This window comes from Thermobia domestica, chromosome 1, assembly GCF_964235325.1.
Source record: "Thermobia domestica chromosome 1, izTheDome1.hap1.1, whole genome shotgun sequence".
Lineage (NCBI taxonomy): Eukaryota > Metazoa > Arthropoda > Insecta > Zygentoma > Lepismatidae > Thermobia > Thermobia domestica.
In genome coordinates, this window is record NC_137454.1 from 256,497,759 (window position 1) to 256,521,100 (window position 23,342).

General features: G+C 38.1%; 1 protein-coding gene across 1 annotated transcript in view; it reads right to left on the reverse strand.

Moving 5' to 3' along the window:
• The window catches only part of LOC145660535 (organic cation transporter protein), a 144,659-nt gene that overhangs the window by 33,456 nt on the left and 87,861 nt on the right, over positions 1 to 23,342 (reverse strand). Inside the window, exons 4-5 of the mRNA XM_081725726.1 lie at positions 9,997 to 10,189; positions 3,097 to 3,202 (exon numbers count right to left, since the gene is read on the reverse strand). Of these exons, the coding sequence (XP_081581852.1) occupies positions 3,097 to 3,202; positions 9,997 to 10,189 (299 nt within the window). The remainder of the gene's footprint in view (positions 1 to 3,096; positions 3,203 to 9,996; positions 10,190 to 23,342) is intronic.

Below are 23,342 nucleotides of genomic sequence, written 5' to 3' on the forward strand. Positions count from 1 at the left end.
CCATCTCGATATCCGTTACCGTTTTTGTTCTACGGAAATCAGTAATGAAACCGGAAGTAATAGTAAATTTCAACAACTTTTGGTTTTGATAGAGTTTTGGCTTGTGGCAGTATGTTCTGTTGAGGTCCTAAATCGCTTGCATAAAACCACTTGTCGCTATCTAATATCATTTTTGCTCTATGGCGATAAATGTTCAAACTGGAAACGGTTTATTGGAACTAGTTCAGGTTTAAACAGAGGGTTAAAGGAGAAGATGAAACCTATTCTTGGGACATTGAATTAATTATTAAAAACTTCGTCTCGATATCTCTTATCATTTTCCCTGTATGAAAATCAGTTTTGGAACCGAACTTCCGATTTTGGTAAAGTGCTTCAGGTTGGGACAATATGCTCTCTTGGGACATTGAATCGATTGCAGAAATCCGCTTGCCGCTATCTACTACCATTGTTGTTCTATGGCGATAAATATTGAAACCGGAAGTAGTAGATTTGGACCATTCTAGTTTGAATAGAGAGTTAATGAAGAAAACGGAACCTATTCTTGGGACAATGTATTTATTGCAGAAACCCATATCTCGATATCTCTTACTGTTTCTAATCTATGAACATCAGTATTGAAACCGAAAGTAATATTAAATTTGTACCAATTCCTGTTTTGGTATGGTGTCCAGATAGTCATGGTACGTTCCCTTGAGATACTGAATTGTTTGAATAAAAGAAAAGGAAAGAAAAAAACCGCTTCTCGCTATCTGTTATTGTTTTCGTTCTGATCTTGCCTATACAGTAGGAGATGGTGTCAGCAATCATCCTTCAGTCGTGAGTATCAAGGAAGCTGAGGAAAAATGAAATTTTTCAGTTTTACGTCCCACAATTATGCTCTGTAGGCCAAAGAAGAAGGATTGCATGTGAAATTAAATGATTTGAAAGGACTTGGGAGGAAACGGGATGACCCCGAGAAAGCCCACGAACACGGTATTATCCATCACAAACTCACATGACCTTGGTTCGAACCAGGATCCCCTCGCACCACAGGTCAGCGCCCTACCACTGAGTAACCGTGTTCCTCCCCTCAAGTAAGTTGGTTTACTAATTGTTATATTAAGTATTATTTGTTTAAATTTTGTATTGCTATATTCAAAAATCAATGTTGCTGATCCCAAACAATATATCTTTTGAATGTCAAGAGGGCTAGAGAGAGAGAGAGTCAATTGGGGCGTCTCTGGCGGGGGTGCGAGGGGGACGCTTCCCCCCAATATTTTGAAGTACAAAATATTCAATATTTTATTCTAATTTAATTATTTACGAACGACAGAATAAGATATAAATAATAATAATAATTATATTTATTTGGAATATTATAATATTCAGGCTGTGAAACGATTATAACAGAGTTCTTGATATACCTTAGGGGGTCAGTGAAGATAAGCAGAAAGGTAACAAATGGAATCGAAGATAATAAATAAGTTGGGCTAGGTAATACCATTTAAATCATTTTCTTTGATGCCAACCTACCCAAATTTTACATGCCAGAGACGCCAGTGAAGCGATACATATTTTAATTAACAGTACAAAGATGTGCTAATGAAAACGTGACTTGGTGGGGAATCTTACCCTACAACCAAGCAAAAAAAAAAAAAAAAAAAAAACGCTGGTTCAGTAGTTGGGTAGTACTGCTTCTCCTGTATGCCAAACAATTGCCCCCGAAACACGCCCAGTAACTTAATGAATGTAAAATAGAATTTAATGTCATTCAGAGAAATTGCAACCGGTTTGAGTGGATGGTCAAAAATTAAAACATTCAATTCCTTTGCTTGTATAGGTGTAATGTAATTTGCGGCCATAGAGAAAATTCCTATTCAAGTGTGTCAGATGCGGCCATTGATGGTTACATCTACAAAATTATCTAAGTGAGACGCGTGATTTACGTGTTCTCTCCATAAAGAATGCGAGATAAACTATTTTGATCTTCATTCTTACTGTTTCTTGTTTAACACTAATAGGAATACAAAATTTAACTTACGATTTGACCTATTGGCATATTTAGTTTTGCGTTCAGAATTATCGGTTTTTATATCTGAAATCTGTTTTGGCTGTTTAGAGGAAAACAAATTTATTTTAAATTTTCTCTCCTTTAGTATAGAACTCAAGTAATGAAACAATGTTGTAATAATGATTTGCACGCGAATATTGTAACAGGAAATTCTGGCTTTTGAATGCTTAACATAAGCTATCGTGATTGAGATTTACTCTGGATAGCTTTAATTGTACGACTTGAAAGCCGGAATAATAACTTTAAATGAAGACCATCATCATTCTCTTTCTAATTCTTCCAATTCTCCAACGTCTATCTGAAACTATATATTATTGCGTGAGACTTCATGGTATAATTTAAGGGGGCACGGTGACTTGGTGGTAGAGCGCTTACCTCTGGTGCCTGGTTCGATTCCTGGCGAAGTTAGTTTGTGGTGGACAACATCGTGTCCGTGGGTTTTCTCGGGGTACTCCCGTATCCTCCCACTTTCTCATTCTTCCAACATCATTCATTTGCTTTAATCATTGTCTTCCTTAGCGTAAAGCGCATAATCGTAGAACGTTAAACGGAAAGATTTCATTTTAAGCCATATTAAAACGACTAATCTATTTTGAAGGCTATTTCGTCTACATAGATTTTTGTCTAGTAGATTACTAGGAATTAACCTAGTCACTTACATTTTAGATTTAAATTAGCTTTATTACAATTACAATTATCTGACTGAGACTATATACGGTTACTAATTAACTGAACACTGGAAACAAATATTTGTGCTGACAGCTTCATTAGAAAGAAGGAAAATGCGAAGGCAATAGAAGCAACATTTCCTTTCAATGTTTGCAAAATTAATATGAAAGGTACACAAATATAACCTTGAAGAACAAGTAAATAAGTGCAGAAAAAGTGCGAAAGAGTACGTTTCTTCCTTTAGAAATTTACTGACCTACATTAAAAATATTTTATGACTACGAGTTTACTTTTTTTATATTTATTTATTTAATTAATTTTTCTCTTTCTGTTTCTGCTCATTATTTTTCTGTTATCATGCGAATATTTCAACTTACCGAGTACTCAATGTATACTTTGGGATCCACTTTCTTTCCATTTATTTTTTCAAATTTCTTCATAATTTCAATAGCGTCGTCCACCTTGCCCTGAGACACAAGCCACCTGTGGGTGAAAAAGAACACGGAGATGATTGGAATACAAAATGACGTCAAAGCAAGTTGGACTATTTATTCGGTTTATCACCAGCGCACCAGGTCAAGGTAACAAACTCGCGTTGCACAATCGATTCACTACCTTCCAATTAGGCTTTCATTTTCTTTATTTATTTAGATAAAAAGTCAGTACAAATAAAAACATCGTGGTTAATATAAAGCTTAGAATTACAAATTACTGCTTTGCAAATACCACTTACTATGACTATTGTTTTTGTCTCAAATTTTATAATCGTGACTAAATGTTTTCCCCTTTAATAGTGTCTTAATTATGAAGCACAGTAAATTCAGTGAACAAAGACAGCTTTTATTCTAGGTAAATTGTAGATTTGGTAGAAAGGCTATAATTTTATTAAAGCAGAATAGAAAATTACTATGCACTTGACCTAGCGTAACCTTGCGTTATTATTTCAAGTAAAATATAGTTTAAGTTAATACCTAATCGCTACAAAGGCTCAGGGGCGGATCCAGGGGGCCCCCAGAAGAGGAAGCATTTTTATTTTATATATAAATAAAACCCATCCCAGAGTTTGGAGCTCTTAAAAGTAGTTCTAAGTAGCAGTATTACAACCCCTCTCCCCCTCAGAAGTCCGTCCTGGATCCGCCCCTGCAAAGGCTTAACCAGAAATAACTTATGGTATGATTTTGTGATAAAATTATAATGAACCATGCAATCGGGTAAAATTACAATGCAACGTAATAACGAGGGAATAATCTTAAAAATATATGTAATGGGGGCGGGAGTTAAATGAATCCTTATATTTGACTGGCTACAGCTCTAGTCATTGAATATTATTTATAATTGTATGTTAAATAATCGCATATACCAGATTGTGTCAAAATCGAATAATTTTTATTGAAGTCACTGCATAGAACACTTTTGTTTTAAACCAGGAGGAGGGAGATAAGTTTATTTTCTCGTTCGCGAGCGATTAAATACGGTACTGGGAGCGATTGTGAAGCCTGAAAAGTATCAGCAATATTGCATGAAAATCTAACACTTTTATGAAACATTTGATGAGAGGGAAAGAAATAGTGCATCCAAAATTTGGGGACTAAATTCATTGCTCTTCTTGACTAATTTTAATCCCAAGCACTGAGGAATTCGGAAACGAGTCAAAGAAAATATACAGAATATTATATCAAAACTAATTTGAGTTTTACAAAACTTATCCTGAAACTCTAATAAAAGTTAAGGGGTGGGTGGGGTCACAATTTTATTCTTTACTGATTTTATCTTCATGCAGAAGAAATAATTGAGAAGCCTCAAAGAAAATGTTTAACGTAAGGGTGTTTCAAAATCAATATCGGTGTTTTAAGGCTTTGTTGTATTTATTACAATTAACTTACAATTATAAATAATACATCAAACGAAAAAGCAACTCAAACAGTTTTGTACGCACGCATGCACATACAATGTTTCCTCTTCTGCCGTTAGAAAGCGCTAGCAGTAAAGATGGCGACTAGTGAGCAGAAAGTTTTTTGTGTTTTACATTTTTCAAAGACCGAATCTGTAGTTACAGTGCAACCTTTGTGTGGAGAATTTTAAGGAGACGCATACAACTACATCCTTATCGTTTGCAGTTGCTACAAGCTCTAAAGTCTGCAGACTACTGTTTACGTGCCAACTTTGCAAATGAAATGTTGCTGCATGACGATCAAGATTTTTCTGGATCGTGTCGTCTTCAGTCATGAATCAACATTTCACTTAAGTGGCGATGTGAACACTCATAATATTCGCATCTGGAGTCAACAAGTCCCCATAAGACGGTACAGTTCCGACGAAACTCTCCTACATTGAATGGTTCTGTGCCATATCCCGGCGGAAAGTTTATGGGCCTTTCTCGCCTATTGATTTGATGTGTGCCGTGTGACGAATGGTGCTCATATTGAACACTTGTAACAAAAACTATTTGAGTTGCTCTTCCATTTGATGTATTATTTATAATTGCATGTTAAATGTAATAAGTACTACGAAGCCTTGAAACCCCTTTTGAAATACCCTGAATTATACTTAAATCGAGCATTTTTAATAAAAATTGTCCGGCAACATATATATACTATGTGATCAAAAGTATCCGGACACCCCCCAAAACATACGTTTTTCATATTAGGTACATTGTGCTGCCACCTGCTGCCAGGTACTCATTATCAGCGACCTCAGTAGTCATTATGCAGTGTGAGAAAGCAGAATCGAGCGCTCCGTGGAGCTCACGGATTTCGAACGTGGTCACGTGATTGGGTGTCACTTGTGTCAGAAATCTGTACGCTAGATTTCCACACTCCTAAACATCCCTAGGTCCATTGTGTCTGATGTGATAGTGAAGTGGAAACGTGAAGAGACACGTACAGCACAAAACCGTACAGGTCGACCTCATCTGTTGACTCACAGAGATCCCCGACAGTTGAAGAGGGTCGTAAAGTGTAATAGGCAAACATCTATCCAGACTATCACATAGAAATTCCAAACTGCATCAGGATCCACTCCAAGTACTATGACAATTAGGCATGAGGTGAGAAAACTTGGATTTCATGGTAGAGCGTCTGCTCATAAACCACACTCACGTGGGTAAATGCCAAACGACGCCTTGCTGGGTGTAAGGAGCATAAACAGTGGACAATTGAACAGTGGAAAAACGTTGTGTGAAGTGACGAATCACGGTACACAATGTGGCGATCCGATGTGGCATGGCGAATGCCCGGTGAACGTCATCTGTTAGCGTGTATAGTGCCAACAGTAAAATTCGGAGGTGGTGGTGTTATGCTGTGGGCGTGTTTCTCTTGGAGGGAGCTTGTACCACTTGTTGTTTTGCGTGGCACTCTCACACCACAGGCCTACATTGATGTTTTAAGCACCTTCTTGCTTCCCACTGTTGAAGAGCAATTGGGGATGGCGATTGCATCTTTCAACACGATCGAGTACCTGTTCATACTGCACCGCTTGTGGTGGAGTGGTTACACGAAAATAACATCCCTGTAATGGACTGGCCTGGACAGAGTCCTGACTTGAATCCTATAGAACATCTTTGGGATGTTTTGGAACGCCGACTTCGTGCCAGGCCTCACCGACCTACATCGATACCTCTCCTCAGTTCAGCACTCCGTGAATAATGAGCTGCAATTCCCCAAGAAACCTTCCAGCACCTGATTGAAAGCATGCCTGCGAGAATGGAAGCTATCCTCAAGGGTAAGGCTGGGCCAACACCATATTGAATTGCAGCAGTACCGATGGATGGCGCCACGAACTTGTAAGTCATTTTCAGCCGGGTTTGTTCTAAATAATAGATTTTCGGAAGAACATAGTCCAGGCTTTTCACTCTTCACACAGCATCCCCGTGAAATAAAAAACACCTCTAAACTAAAATTCATGAAGATGATGGATGAAATAAATGAAATTTATGAATTTGACAATTTCCTTCCTCAAGCTGAATGCTGGTACGATTTATGAAAACACAGAAATCTAGATGCAGATAGTTTAGAGAAACTCTCTCTTTTTGATTTGATGGATCACGCCACATTTTATCCGGCAATAAAGCAAGGAATACAAGTAATGGTTAGCCTCCCCGTTACAACATGTAGTGTTGAGAGAAGTTTTAGCACCTAACCGTGTGCAAACGTGGTTAAGATTAACTATCTCTGAAGAAAGATTGACAGGATTGTGTATGATAAGTCTTCATCGGGAACTTATAAAAAAAATAAAACACAATTCATATCAGACGTGTTGGATACTTTTGGGAAAGAACCAAGGGGTATGCAATTCTTGTTCAAGAAGTAGACCTATATGACACGTAATAATGCTTATCTATAGGCCTATATAGAGATATTTTATGTGCACTTTCCTTTATATTGTGTGTTCGCTTTTTTTATAAACATAATTTGATTGTTCTGCGTTTTGTGAAGTGGTTACGGAAGAAAGAAAGATTTTGTGCATTTTGTGTGAACTTTATGAAACAAGACAAGGAATTATTTCTACCTGGTGGCTTAGTTATTTACAAACACGAAGATGACGACGATTTTATCTTATAAAATCTGCTCTTTTCCTGTTTGGTAAGTGAAACCGTAATATTTTAGTAAATACATTTTTGCATGTATTTTTTTTACATTTCTATTTATGCGAAATGATTAGGTTCTGATTTTCATGCACAAAAAATATTTTCTTGTATTTATCGAGATCCCGAGAGCAGTCTCATTGTTGCATGACTTCGCAAAGGACTGGTAAATAAACATCAAGAAACACAGTACTCTTATAAAGTTTTCTCTTTTTGGGTTGGTTTATTCTGAGTTTAGTGTCCCTTACAGCCCCGAGGGTGAGATGTGGACCTAAAGCTTCATATGGAATGCAAACTTCCTGAGCTCAACTTCTACCGGGAATCTAACTCGAATCTCCCACTCCAAAGGCACGTACGGTAGCAACATAGTTACGAATATGCATTCTCTCTCTCTCTCTCCTTGATTCTTTCAACGTTTGAGATGTTGAAAACAGGAATTATTATGAAGTATTAAGGAGGGATCATACGATTCTGTCCTCGGAAAGATCTAAAGTCAACATAGTATATGTACTTGCATGACGTCCTAATTATAATAATGTGATTTTGTTATATATATATATATATATATATATATATATATATATATATATATATATATATATATATATATAACAAAATCACATTATTATAATTAGGACGTCATGCAAGTACATATGGTTTTCATAAAGTCTGGACGGATTTAATTCGCTTATAATTTACATAAAAATGCTCATATTGAAATCAAATAAAGTGCAAACGGTAGCGGAAGGATTAAATTTTTACCTGTAATCTGCACCAGCTCAGTTCATTCACCGCCGCACCTCCAACTGAGAACATGATGGCTGAAAGGAGAACGTCGCCATGTTCCAACTGCTTGAGCATGGCGTCACAGAAGTTGAACCGGATGTCCAAATCTTCATCATGCAGATCCTGGACTATCTTGATTTTGTAACCTTTGGCCTTGATCGTCTTCTTGGCTATCTTAAACACGGTTGTCTGTGGAATTCCGAGTTCCATGGACCGTCTAGGAATCGACTTCTGTGGGCTGTTGATGATGCTTTCCCTTACCCTGCTCACTGTTGCAGGCGACGTTGGCGGCCTCCCACTTCGAGGACGGTCCAGGACGCTTCCTGTCTCCAAGAACTTAGCATGCCACTTTCGGATTGCACTCTCAGTCGGTGGCGGCTTTTTGAACTCTTTGGTGAACTTTCGACACACCAGAATTGGTGATTTTAGCTCTGCGTACCACAGAACACATTGCGCTTTCTCTTTTACCGACGCCATCTTTGATACGGTAAAAAAATAGTCTTCTCAGAGGAGTTTTTCATTTATTTATTTCTTTAAAAGGCACACACACCAATACAGCTTACAACTTTTAACAGTCAACATTGAAACAACAATGAAAACAACAATGGATGGAATTTGGTAAGAAACTGACCCTTGCCCTCCCTCTCCCTCTCTCAACGTGTTCAGAGTTGCCGCTTATCTAACAGTGTTTGCAACTAAAAATTTAATCCTTCCGTTACCGTTTGCACTTTATTTGATTTCATTATGAGCATTTTAATGAAAATTATAAGCAAATTAAATTCGTCCACACTTTATGAAAACCCTGTATATATATATATATATATATATATATATATATATATATATATATATATATATATATATATATATGTGTGTGTGTGTGTGTGTGTGTGTCTGTGTGTGTATTATTAGCGTTTGTTCTTGACCCCCCCTGCGAAAGTTTCTGGCGACGCCCATGGAAACCACACACACACGCGCGAGCGCAACCCAGCAAACAATGAATGCAAATTTTGCTACTTTGAACAGGAACTGTTCTTATTGCATTGGTTTATTTCTGAAGAACAAAGAAAAATTTAAGCATTTATATTGGTCAATTAGTCAGCGCGAGAAATTCACTAGATTTTCACGTTTTATCGAAAAATTTCCTTTTTGCTAAATTTATTTGCGAAATTTCCCTAGATTAGGGGAATTTCCCTCAAACTACGAACGCTGATGCATGCACACCGATGACTGTTGTGACTATTTAATTGCAACTTAAAACCTATATTGTTTCAATTTAATTATCTCAAAGGGGTCGTGGTGGCTCAGTGGTAGCGCGTTTATTTCTGGTACGTAGGATACCAGTTTCGACCCTCGATCGCGCGAAGTGAGTTTTGTGGTGAGTTTCTGCCCATATATATACTCGGAATCTGACTTGACTTCGGAATCTGAAGGCCCCAGCACTTGAACAACTAGAGTCTTAACAAAATACAAACAAATTTTGTCCCGAAATCAGGATACTACTTTGGAATCCGAAAACCCAACCCGTTGTTCATGTGTGTAGTACGTTTCCCTAGCATTCAGCGCTTTTTCGTTCGTCATATCGGAAGGTATAGCGAAAACAATCCGTATAATTCTCGCTGTTAATGTTATGCTTTTGTGTTATCAATTTGCATTTTTATTCAAATGTTATTGTCATTTGTTAATGTTTTATCTTGAAATCTAGCGTATTTATTGTTAAAATCATTCTTAAAGTTAGAGTTTGTGGACTTAGGAACGGATTTGTCCTGGAGCTCAAACGGAGTTCTGGAATGGGTTAAGTTCGGATTTCAAGGTATCCCTGTAATACTTTCTAGGATGACGATTAATTCCAGTGTTATTTCAATTCAAAAATAATAATAAAAGGTACAAAAGGGACATAAATCCTTACCTGGCACTTTCAGGTACAACCCAAGGAGTGATCGCAACAAGTGCCAAAGGAACTGAAGTTGCAATTGTAAATATTTTCCAGTCGGCTATATAATACGCCATCCACGGAAGTATCACAGTTGCTGCCGTGAAGAAGATTGCTATAGACATATTAGCAACAAACGTCCGCCATCTTGGACCCACATACTCCAAAACTGAAATGAAAAGATTATTTGTATCAAAATAATATTATTTTTAGACATTTTTGAATTTTATTTCAGAGGAAGTTCTTCACATAGCAGGAATAAAGCACCAATAAGGAGTCTTTTCAATTACACTAGCGTTGTCTACAAGACGAGATTGAACGATAAATAACGGTTTGTCATCTTGTTTCATAAATTTTATAGAGATATAGTCTCGTCTTGATTCTTGTTAACTTTTTCTTTTCATTTTGTAAATTTATGTCCTGTTTTTTCTTATTAACCCTTTGCGTTCCAGTGACAACAGGTGGATGTCATAAAATACTCCGTTGTAAAGTACCAGTGACATCACTGTCGTATTATTCCTAGAGGTCATGAAATTTGTTAATGACTGCAAGGCACGAGCTAATTCTACTGTTTGTCTTTAGCTGATAGCACCTTACTGATAAAAAAAAAGTTTTGTAACGATAAACAATTGGCAACTTCGAGATCGTATTTCGAGATCGGAGAGAAGAAAAAAGAACAAAAACTTTGTCTTTGATCTCCGGTTAGTGTTGCCAACCTGAAGCAGCATACAATCCTTCAGAACACCAAAATTTCCCCTTTTCATGATGCAAATATTTGTGTGTGTGTGTGTACGTCCGCGATTGTACAAAAAATTATATTCATTGAACTTTATATAATAACTATGCCCTATATAACAGTCTAGACAGTCTTTTAACAGTTAAGTGAAAACCTGATATTACAGCACGCACATAGGAAAATGACACTTAGAACGCAAGGGGTTAATTTCATCTATAAGTTATCAGATTTATTCCGCATCGCGAGAGGTCCAAGAAGGATATGATATAACAACATTTAAGCCATATTTATTATTAAAGTATATTGTGTATTTTTAAATGTTAATAAATCTCTTCATTACGTTCGTATAGTTACTTTATCAATTTATAGTTTTTATACTATAAATCGTGCAACACTAAAGTACTGTTTGAGAACTAAGACTTGGCTGAATTAGTGTTACCAACGAAACGAGATATTTTTCATCTTATCTTGAATTTGAAACTGTAGATACTTTTCGTCTCGACTTATCTCATTTTCGAGACAACAATCGAGACGAGACTACAAAATTTCTCGTCTCGTGGGTAATACTAGATACGGACAATTCATTTATTTTTTTTTTATTTTTGTAAGTAAACAAAGATTATTTCTGTAATAAAAGATTAACATTAAATTTCACTAACAAATTTGTGCAGATGAATGAGACATTTGTATTCTCTGAAAGATAGAAAAAAAAATAAATAAATATGTCAGTGGGGAATTCTCAGAAGTTATATTTAGCATTGGAAAAGTTAAAAAAAAAAAGTATCATTCACACTTCTGACATCCTTTATAAACCGTTAAGTTTCAAATTCTTTACTTACACGTGCAATAACAGGAATTTGCCTGTCAACATTTCACCTCTCGGTTGCTAGGTAAAAGACGAGTTAAAAAAAAAAATATCTCGAAGTATGTTAACTTTTCCAATGCCGACTTTGTATCTTGTATGTAGATAGCACCACAAAGCAGAAAAATAACTGTATTATGGTTCTTTCTAATCTTGATAGAATTCAGACCATGATGAAGAGTCAAAACCACGTTCAAAATTTATATGCTATGCTAATGGTTTCCAACCTTTTTTGACTACCGACACAGTTTACTGAACACCCACAACATCGTGGCGCATTTGTTTGAATTTATATTATTAATGTAACCCTAAAAGTTTCTATAGACCTATAGCCTCTCTCATACTTTTCCAGAGGTTTTGCCTCTGAAGCGCCACCAACCTACAACGGTGACGATTTTTGAAAACCTTCCTACTCCTGATCCTGGGCTTTTCTCCGCGTTATTACAGGACACTGTTCATCAGACTTATCTCAGCCAAGGGTGTACAGTGTCACTGCATTAATAGGGGAACTGTCTTACCTGGACTACTATCCAAACGGGTAGTCCGACCTTGCTATCATATCATTACACTACATCTCATCATTACACACAATATCGTATTGCTTTTGTTATCTGGGCATTGTCCCACCGGATAGACTTCATTATGGCGGATCCTGGCACAAAACCTGGCAAACGAAATATCGGTCGACATCAAAATCTACCTTCTGTGGTTGATGGACCTTCCGCATGTCCCACCAAGGTGGGGCTGCGGAAGGGGCCTTCAAAATCACAACCAAGCTCTTCAAGCTCCCGCCAACGAAGAGATTCTCAGACTTCTGGCGCATCTATTGAATCTTCTACCTCAGTTCGCTCCAGGTCGCCTCAATCCAAGCCAAGTTACGCTGCCCGTGTACAAGACTCACCGCCAAAGAAAAAGCAACATACTGAGCATTCTGATACTGATACTATGGATACAGGCGCTCCAACAGTTTCTGCGTCTTCACCTGTTCCGACATCATTTTCTATCCTCCTCCGCAACTACGACACCAAGTTTTCCCATGAGAAATTCGTTACTCTTCAACTGAGAAAATATCTTCCACGTGCTTCCATCAAGGAAATTGTGCACACCAGAAATGGGTACATTCTAAAAACAACAGATCCTGATCTCTACAAGACTATCCGCAACAAAGTCCCTATAGATATTTTTGGGGCACAAGCAGAGATCACCCATCTCACACCTTCAACCCGTAAGCAACCCCCTCCACCTCGGAGGCCAGCTCTTCTCTCGGTTGTCATCCGTGGAGTAGACCCGTCTTACACAGACGAGGAAGTTCTTGAAGAACTAAAATTCGAAGGATACACCATCTCTAAGGCACTTAGAATCCGAAACGACCGTGGGCCAACCTTCATGGTTCGCATTCTTACACCCCATCAAGACACAATAGACGATTTGCTTGCTCATGGGGCTCTCATCTACAATCGAAAACATCGCGTCGAACCCTCACGTTCAATGGCACCGCTTCCAGTTCGCTGCGAACGCTGTCAGGCCTACAATACTCATAGTACAGCTGAGTGCAAAAATGAGTTCAAATGCGGTTACTGTGCAGGACCACACTCAACAAGATTATGCACAAATTTACATCAGCCAGCACAATGTTCTACATGTCCTGACAGCCATCCTACCTACAGTTATAAATGTAAAGCAAAACCAGAACCGACGCCGCAGCACCCTGAATTGGTCGTACCGCTACGTATAACATCCAATGTTCCCACCACTCCGCCCACAGTCGAAACTCCAGTCACAGTAAATCAAATGCTCACCTTTCTTACGCTCGCACTGCAAAACATCCACCCTTTTATCCGGCCACACATCTTACAGCAAATCACCCTTGCAGCCAAAGCAACCTTTCATATTCACTTCACGGCAACATATTCTGGGAACACAGTCCATTTTCATGCGTCTCCAACCAATCAAACCGGTTAATCCCTACTTCATCATGGCTCTAAATTTTCTCTTTTTAAACATCCGATCCTTTTCGAAAAACAAATTTCTGTTTGAAGCCCTGCTCCACGAGGAACATATTACAGTCTTTCTACTCAATGAAACATTCCTCACAAAATCAACTACATGTCGCCTACCAGGCTATACTATCTTACGCGCAGACAATGTCCTGCCAGCACAGCGTGCTAATGGGGGCGTAGCAATTGGTTTCTCTCCGCATTTACCTTATCGCCAACACGATTGTTCGATTGCCGCTTTACCGGAACACATCATTGTCACTCTGTATTTTAAATCTCTTATTATCACCATCGCTACAATCTACATACGGCCTGGCCATCCCCTCCCACTACACCTTGTACAGCATATTTCTCACACTTATCGGCACTATATAATCATGGCAGATTTCAATATGCACAGTCGTACGCAACACGATCGTACTAACTTTGAAGCTTTTATCACCACAAACACCACTGGCACCATCCATCATCTGCCCAAACCTACGCGACCAGAGTCTAACACAACGCCAGACATCGTTATCACATCTAGCACTCTTCTAACTCACAGCTCCATTGCAGTACTTGATACTCTAGGTAGTGATCATGCTCCTATTAAACTCACCATAAATCTCAACTCTTCTGCATCCCCTCGCTTGCAAATGCCTTCCCGGACCTCCTATCGTTTTGACAAAGCTAACTGGGTCTCTTATCGGTCCTACCTTACCCATCACACCGAGCACCTTTCATCCCCCACTACGGAAGACGATCTCTACACCACGGTCAATACACTCACAAATACTATCCAGGAAGCTAGCACTCTTTATATACCTACCAGTAAAAATATCCCCTATCAACCTCGCTTGCCCCCACATTATCTGACCATGATCTCACGTTCTCGCCAACTTTATAGAGACTACATTCGTACTAGAAATCCTGAAGCTTTACGCCATCATCAGCAGCTTCAGAGAACTGTGCATAACTATATTCAAGCCTATAAACTTAGATGTTGGGTTAAAACCTGTAATAATCTGTCTACCACCAGTCACCCTACCAAATACTGGAAAAAGTTTAATGCTTTATGCGGAAAGTTTACAAAAACTCCATACCCCATTCTGATCGGCAACTCCGCTGCTCACACTGATACGGAGAAAGCAAATGCTTTCGCAGATCATTTGCAGAGCATCTTCACGCCACCACCACCTGTGAATACACCCCATATTGCTGATAGAGCCGACACTTCTCCACTTTTGCAACCTAATCATCTACATGAACTCGCCATCAATCAACCTGTCACAGCACCTATCACTGTACAAGAGATCACCGATACCATCAAATATAAACGAAACACAGCACCTGGCCTTGATAACGTAACTTATCGCCAGATCAGGGAGTGTCCACCTACACTACTCATCCTTATCGCCAATATCTTCACGTTCATACTACGTACAGGTTACTTCCCTCTATCCTGGAAAACATCTAAGACCCTTATGTTCCCAAAACCACATAAGCCTCCTCAAGAGATCTCTTCGTACAGACCGATCCAGCTCACAAGCACATTCAGTAAGATCCTCGAACGCATCCTCGTTAAACGCCTTCATATTTATCTAAATAGCAGAAACGTCATACCTCTCACTCAGGCAGGTTTTCGCCCTTCTTTCTCGATAAACGATCAACTTTTACGACTCACGAGCCTTATCACTACACACTATAACAGAGTGAAACCATCATGTCTGGTGTTATTCGATCTCGAGAAAGCTTTCGATAAGGTGTGGCATCTCGGACTTATTCACAAACTGTTCAGGCTCCAACTTCCTATAGCATACATAAGGCTTATCTTTAACTTTCTCTCTGGGCGTCTCACTTATGTTGCCATAAACGAACATCTGTCTCACCTGATCTTCTTACTCTCAGGAGTTCCACAAGGATCCGCACTTTCACCTCTATTATACATTCTGTTCGTTGCTGACATGCCACGTCTTCCAGATAAAGTCTATTCTTTTCAGTATGCAGATGATACCGCTTTTCTTGCACTAGGAACATCTATCCAGCATATCAACAACGTCTTACAAACAGCCATCACTGACTTCTGCCTTTGGTGTCGACATTGGAAACTTACCATAAATGCTACTAAAACTCAGGCCATCCTCTTTATTCCGCCAAAGAAAACTACCAAAGTCCGCCGAAATCCACGTTGCCTCTCTCTCTATGTGGACAACGTTCCATTGCTGGCTACCAACACAGTCACTTACTTAGGCATCACGTATGACAAACATCTTACCTGGACGCCCCACCTTAAAACAATCTTAACAAAAGCTTACAATCGCCTGAATTTGCTTAAACGTCTCGCAGGAACGACATGGGGTCTAAAAGCACACACAGTCTTAAACACTTATAAAGTCTTTCTCCGCCCTACTCTAACATATGGTTTCACAGCTTGGATTGCCGCATCAGAAAAATTCTATCACAAACTTCTTATCCTTGAACGCCACGCCTTCCGCATAGCTTATCGTATCAAATTACCTAGCCCAACACAGGAACTCTATCAGCGCATTACTTTTCCTGCCTTGCAGTACTACCTCGAAACTCTTCGACTGTCATACATACGTCGCCGTTTTCAAACCCAACATCCTTTACTTTTCGAGACTATGCACTACATAGCACTACATCCCACACCCACCCGGTATTTCCACAGTCCATTATCTCTTCTTTTTACATTATATCATTACACGCTTCCTCCCGATGACCCCTCCCTGTTCTTGCTAACTGATTACATCACTCATGCTCATTTGCCACTCATTTTTCCATCATTTCACGCACAGTAAATTCTTCATACTAACCTGGGTCCATTACGTCTCTCATCATAGCCTAGAGTCCCCCTAGGCAAGAAGATAACAGCATCTGTCTGCTAATATTTTCCTATGTGTTGTCCTGTGCTTGCACCTCATCTCATCACTCACCACCATTAATCATTCTACTATAATACCACGAACAATCACTTTATGTTTTTCTCACATTTATATATCCCGTATTGTTTATATAATGTTTCTCATTTTTTGTTATTATTATTCTTTTCATATTTCTACTTTGATTTTCATAACAGCTATATATGTTATTTCTTTTGTGTCTATATATATGTATACCTTTAAACCTAATGTTAAGGAGCGAAAAGTTCCTTAAATCCTTTACTACTATGAATAAAGTCTCTTAAAGCACTTAGACCAACCACAAACCTTATACTCCTCTGTCTCGTAACGTCACTTCCCTAAAAGAGGGCGTAACCCTCTCAGAGGTAGCTAGCCTTTCGCTAGCAATGTAAAAAAAAAAAAAAAAGACCTATAGTAGTGACACTAGACAGTACTGAACATTGCTACCGCTGGAGACGTTGATTGGTGCAATCTGTCTTAAAATTTATTTTAAATAATTATTAAATGCTTCACGATTTTTAAATTCTAAAATTTCACGACACAGGCTATTGGACTGCGCGACACATCAATTAGAACCTACCGTTGTATGCCATATAATCGAGCTTCCTAGTGTCAACGCTTGCCGTCAATGCGACAGTTGGCAACCGCAATGGTGGTGTTGAATTGTGTGGTTAATTGCGGTAAGTAAATACAGTTAGTCGTACTGTACCGACGGTTGATCTAAATGATACTTTATTCCGTTCTGTACAGTACCTATGGTATGATCAGTTATGACAGTAAGTCGATTTTGGCGTAAGGGAGTCAGATGGTAGCATACTGTACAGAAAAGAATAAACTGTCATTTTGATCAATTCTCGGCCGACGATTTAGGCTGCAGTTACACTGGATCAGGATTCGAACAAAATTTGATGTTGCAAACTCTCATTAATTAAATAAATTAATTGATGCTCACAGATATGGTTACATTACTTCTGTTCTATTCGTATTAGAGGCCTGCACGGTCCGGAATTTTTAGCTCGGGCCCGGACCGGCCGAGCCAGTGAATTTGTAATGTGTGGCCCGATCCGAGTCTGAAATCCGTGCAGATCGATAATTAAATGAGCCCGAATTGCATAAACTTAATAATTAACACAAAATTGTATTTTTTTATTTACAACAATTAGAGGTTTAATTTTACAGTTTAAAAGCTTACATGATTCAGAGAAACTAACGAAATAAAGGTTATCGTTTACACATGAATTTTCTAAAGAAAATTGTCATTTATATACGTTCCGTCTCCCTTACCCTTTGTATATAATCGAGGGACGTTAAACTAAATATTTCATTTCATTTATATAAATTCTCATGAAATAGAAACATAAATACTCCGAATATTTAAAACAAAATATTAATGCGTACAAATTCTTATGCAAATGGATGTGTACTGAACTTACTTACATAGTCCCCAATGCAATTATTTTCGATTGCTGTGAAGAAAAACAGTGGAGTCTACACTCTGGCTGGTCAAACTTTCACTCACAGACAATCTAGGCATGCTTATTTCTGTTATTTAGCTTTTCTCTCTACTACACAGTTAGCTTTACTTTCAATTGCACAATGATAAAATCAGATTTTTAGTTTGGGAATCTCAAAGAAACAAATTTGGCTGTGCTTTAAAGTTTGTCCGATAAATATCGTTGTACAGTATATTTACAAAGTTAGGACCAAAAAGGCTCGAGAAATATAGTTGTATATTTAAAAATTTACGGCCCGAGCCCGAAGTGATCCATGCTTTGTAGACCCGAACCCGGCCCATGGGCCAGGTCGAGCCTAAGCTGTAACCCATTTTTTAATCTATCAGGTGGGTGGAAAATAACATCTATTAAAATGTAGCTTATAGCAAATATATGAAGAAAGAAAAAAAATAGCAATATAATGTGATTCCTAGTGATAGTTTTGAATCGCAAATTTTGTTATTTAAGAGAGATAAAACTAATATATTTAAGACAGGATCATTTTACCAACTACAGGTAGTTTTGTCAAGTTTAACAAAAAGTCCAAAATAGGCCTCTTAAAAACAGTTCTTATTTGTAAAAGAATACATATGTTCGCTTTGGACTGTTGCAATGGTCTATCCAAGCAGCTTGAAAAAATTCAGCGCATCATAACAACGAAAGGTGCTTCTCTTATATGAAAAACGACAAAAACAACAACGATAGGAGGGAAAGCTTGGTGAGACGAGTGTAGGGGGCTAGAGCGCCGAAATCTCCAGCTACGGCTCTGGGTCCAAATATTCGTCTTAGAATTTTGTTCTTAAATATTTACAGTTTACGTTCTTCCCTCAGGGTAAGAGACCATGTTTTGCAACCATACAGGACAACAGGCATGATTAGGCTGATCGTTTTATGTATTTTAAGTTTCAAATTCCTCGACAGAATTCGCGACGACAAAAGATTTTGATCGAATAATAACACGAATTTCCTGCTTTTAGTCGACACTTGACTTCGTGATCGATTAGTTCATCAGTTCAAAATCGATTGGTTAATATTAACGTTATTTAATATTTCTAGTAGGGAGTTATTATTATTTTTTTTAACGTCCCACGGTTATGCCGGTTAGGCTAAAGGAGACGGTGATGATGAGTAATGAATGAAATGGTGGAATGAAGAAAGTGGGAGGAAACGGGAGAACCCCGAGAAAACCCACGCACACGGTGTTTGTCCACCACAAAGTTCACTTGGCGGGGGCTGGGATCGAACCCGGGACCCCTAGCACCAGAGGTGAACGCTCTACCACTGAGCCACCGCGGCCCCTAGGGAGTTATTTTTAACTTACCCTATATGTACTCGTTAAATCTTTATGCATTTATCTTCATTTAATCCTGACTAGCGTCAATTACCTGCTTCGCTGGTTTAAAATAAGAAAAATTAGTAATATATTCCGTTAGTCCGTCAAGTGTCCTCTGATATCGGTCATTCTCGATCATTTATGTATATATCCCCGCTCCCCCAAGTTGCGGGGCTGAATTTGGAAGTAAATGTCATCAGAAGTGTCACTGTTCATTTCAGTGACTCCGAAAATTATGGATTCGACACAAATATCGGTTATTTTTGATCATTTATATATACAGGGTGGCCCAAAAGTAGGTATACAGTACCGTATTGATCAATTCATTCTTTTTTATCATTTCTTATTGTTATCCATCAGGTAGACTTAGTTTATTTATAATTTTGTTCTTAATGACTTTTTCTTTTACCTTAACTCGTCCACTGCCACTTGACGCCATATGGCGTCATTCATACCTATTGGTGTGTGCCATTGACGCCATTTGGTGTCAAGAGGTAGTTCTTATTGTAGACATCCCCTGTAAAGTGGGACGTAGGTATAGAGCTTTTATACTCTGGTGTAGAGGTCTACACGGGTTCGAGCCTATGAAGCATGGATCAGTTCGGGCTCGGGCCGGACCTGGGCCGTAACTTTTTAAATGTACAACCATATTTCTCCGGCTTTATCGAGACTAACTTTGTAAATATACTGTACTACGATATTTACGGGACCATTCTTCCTGGAGAACTTTTAAAACACATGTAAATGTTTAACTTGAGACGCCCACACTAAAAATCTGATTATCATTTTTAATTGAGAGTAAAGCTAACTGTGTAGTAGTGGAGAGATAAACTAAAACTAACAGAAATAAACATATTTAGCTTAATTGTGAGTGAACGTTTGAGCAGCCAGAGTGTGGATACCATTCTCTTTCTTCACAGCAATTGACAATGACTGTTTTGAGAATTATCAGACTGAGTTCAGTACACATTCATTTGCATAAGAATTTGTATATATTGACAATTTGTTTTAAATATTTGGAGTATTCATTTCAAGTTGGGTATTTCATGAGAATTTATATAAATGATATGAAATATTTAGCTTGACGTCCCACGTATATGCACCGAGGCTAAGGGAGACAGAGTTTTATACAAATGACCATCTTCTTTAGATAATTCATATAGTTAGCAAGTGCAAATGATAAGCTTTATTTCGTTATTCTCTCTGAATCATGTAAGCTTTTAAACTGCAAAACACTAATTGTTTTAAATAAAAATACAATTTTGCGTTAATTATTAAGTTTCTGCAATTCGGTGTTATTGTAGGCTCCTTTGATTATAACACGAACTCGGGCCGGGCTCGGGCTTAAAGGATAAAGCATATTTCGGACTTAGGTCGGGGTTCACATTATAAATCAATGGGTCAGGCCGGGCCTGGCCGCGCTCGGGCTAAAAATTATCCGGCCCGTACAGACCTTTACTGTGGTGGCACACAGTGTTGGCCTGTCATTTTCTGTAGTGTGCTTGGTTTCCGCTAGATGTAGCTAGTTTGTTGCAAAAGACTGAATATTGTAAAAGTGTAGGTGGCACATTGGATTGGGGTACTGAAATTAAGCTGGCAGCGAAAGAGTTAAGCTCCGAACAACCGAAGCAAATAAACCCATAAACTAGAATGTTATACTTGATCAATGGAGCGGTGTATACCTACTTTACTTATATATATACTCTCCCCTTCCCCAAGTTGCGGAGCTGAATTTGGATTTAAACGGCATCGGAAGTGTCACTGTTCATCTTAGCGCAGCTCAAAACTATGGATCCGGCACTAATATAGGTTATTTTCAATCATTTATATATATATATATATATATATATATATATATATATATATATATATATATATATATATATATAGATAGATAGATAGATAGATAGATATAGATATAGATATATCTGCCCCTTCCCCCTCCCTAAGTTGCACCGTCAAAGTGAAATGATAAAAACCAGTCCCGAACCTCATCTATGTTAAAAATTTGATCGAAATCGGTCAGTCGGTCAGAAACCAAGAATTATTAAGTTACAAACAGTCACTTTCATTTCTATTTATTTATTTAGATAGATAGACAGATTACATTAAAATCAAATCAATCAAATTTTGTATCTTCTTAGGCTATTTAAAGGAGACTATCCATCTTATACAAAACATTATTACGTAATTTAACAATGTAGCCGGTATCGGTGGCGTGGTCCAATAATAATTTATCTGTCCTGGAGAAAAAGTAGTTCGGTGAGTACGTGATATGTTGCGAGAGTTGATGTTGCGTGATGATCTTTGTACTCGTCTGTGTAGGCTTGACCGCAGTTTGGAGCCCATGTAAATAGTAAGTCCCGTTCTTCATAACCTTGGTAATACATAGTCAGTGAGATGTAGACAAACACCGTGCTCGTGGGTTTTCTCGGGGTTCTCCCGTTTCCTCTCACTTTCTTCATTCCACCAATTCACTCATCTCTCATCGGCACCGTCTCCTTTAGCCTAACCGGCAAAATCGTGGGACGTAAAACTTAAAGATATCATCTCATTTTTCAAACTCGATGTAACAACGTGACTACAGTACCATAGTACATTATTATAGGACCTCGAATGGCAGATAGTTGTATAGAAAGCTAAACTTTGTTGTCCATGAACCCAGGTTCGATTTCCAGTGGGAGTCGAGTCTCCATAAGTCTTGAGCATAAACGTGAGACATGGAAGCAAAAATCAAGCATTCGATCAAGCTTTATGTGAATCAAGAGCAACGAAAGGCTAATAACCTTAGGTAAACAAAAAAGTGACCAACGAGTTGAAGGTTATCTATTTTTCTCCTCACTCCATTAATTAAGTACCACAAGAAAAGACAGATTGAAAAGTGTACGTGTGCAAACATTTCCGACTTGAGAAAGTCACGTATTAATTGAGTGTGTACTGTAAGCAATCCCCTCTTATTTCGTCACTCCTCAGTGTAGTTGCGCTAGGCACTTAGCAAGCGAGGCTGAAACATGTTCCAGTTCTCTTGACATTCAAATAGCGTTCATTGAGGTTAGTTAAATCAAGACGCTCGCTTTATATCAATGTTTATATACGTTGGTGTTTATCTTTGAAAAAAAAAATATGTATGCAAATAATAGAGACAAATAAATATGGCAGATGATTTATAATTATCATCATTACATTTTACTTATTATTGTTACTATTATTAGCACTACTATTCTTTGTTACTATTGTTATAGTAAGTATGGTAGAAATTTTTTCAGTGTATTTTTTGCGGAAAATTTCACATTTATAAGAAAAAGTCAAGGTTGAACCATAGGGACAGGCTGAAACTCTGTTCGGTGAAACTTTCTTGAAGTTCTCAGAAAGGGCGATGTCCCCTCCAGGCAAAATATCATAGCTACGCCAATGATGTGTATGTGTAGGGTATATGCTTGTATAGTAGGTTGGAGGTATAAAAAAAATATAGCTCCAACCTATACTTAATATTGTTTCACGTAAAATACACCGAAAATACTGTTTCATTTATTGGAGACATTTGCACTTTTTCAACATCTAAATGGGTACAGTTTTCTTTTAAGAAATAAGAGTATTCAGTGAGAAATCTCTCATGAAAATTTTAGTTTAACGTTCCACGTTTATTCCCTTTAGGAGAAGACGGATGATTAATGAAAATAAATTACTACGAAATTATTTTTTTGTGCTCTCCCACCGAGAAACGAACGCGGGACTACGTGCATCAAAGACGCATGTATAGATAGCTAGACCAGCAGGAAGGGTAACATGTTATCTCATGAGATAACATCAGAACAATGATTATACTAATTTATTACATGCCTCTGTGCATAAAGCAAAGCTATTGCAATGTTTTGGATCAACATGGTATATATTTTTGTATAGATCCTATACTGATTAATTTTTGCTCTCCGCAATTTAAAGCATTCTGCCCGCACTAACGTAAATTTCAACTGTGAGTGCAGAATAGGCCTAGTTAT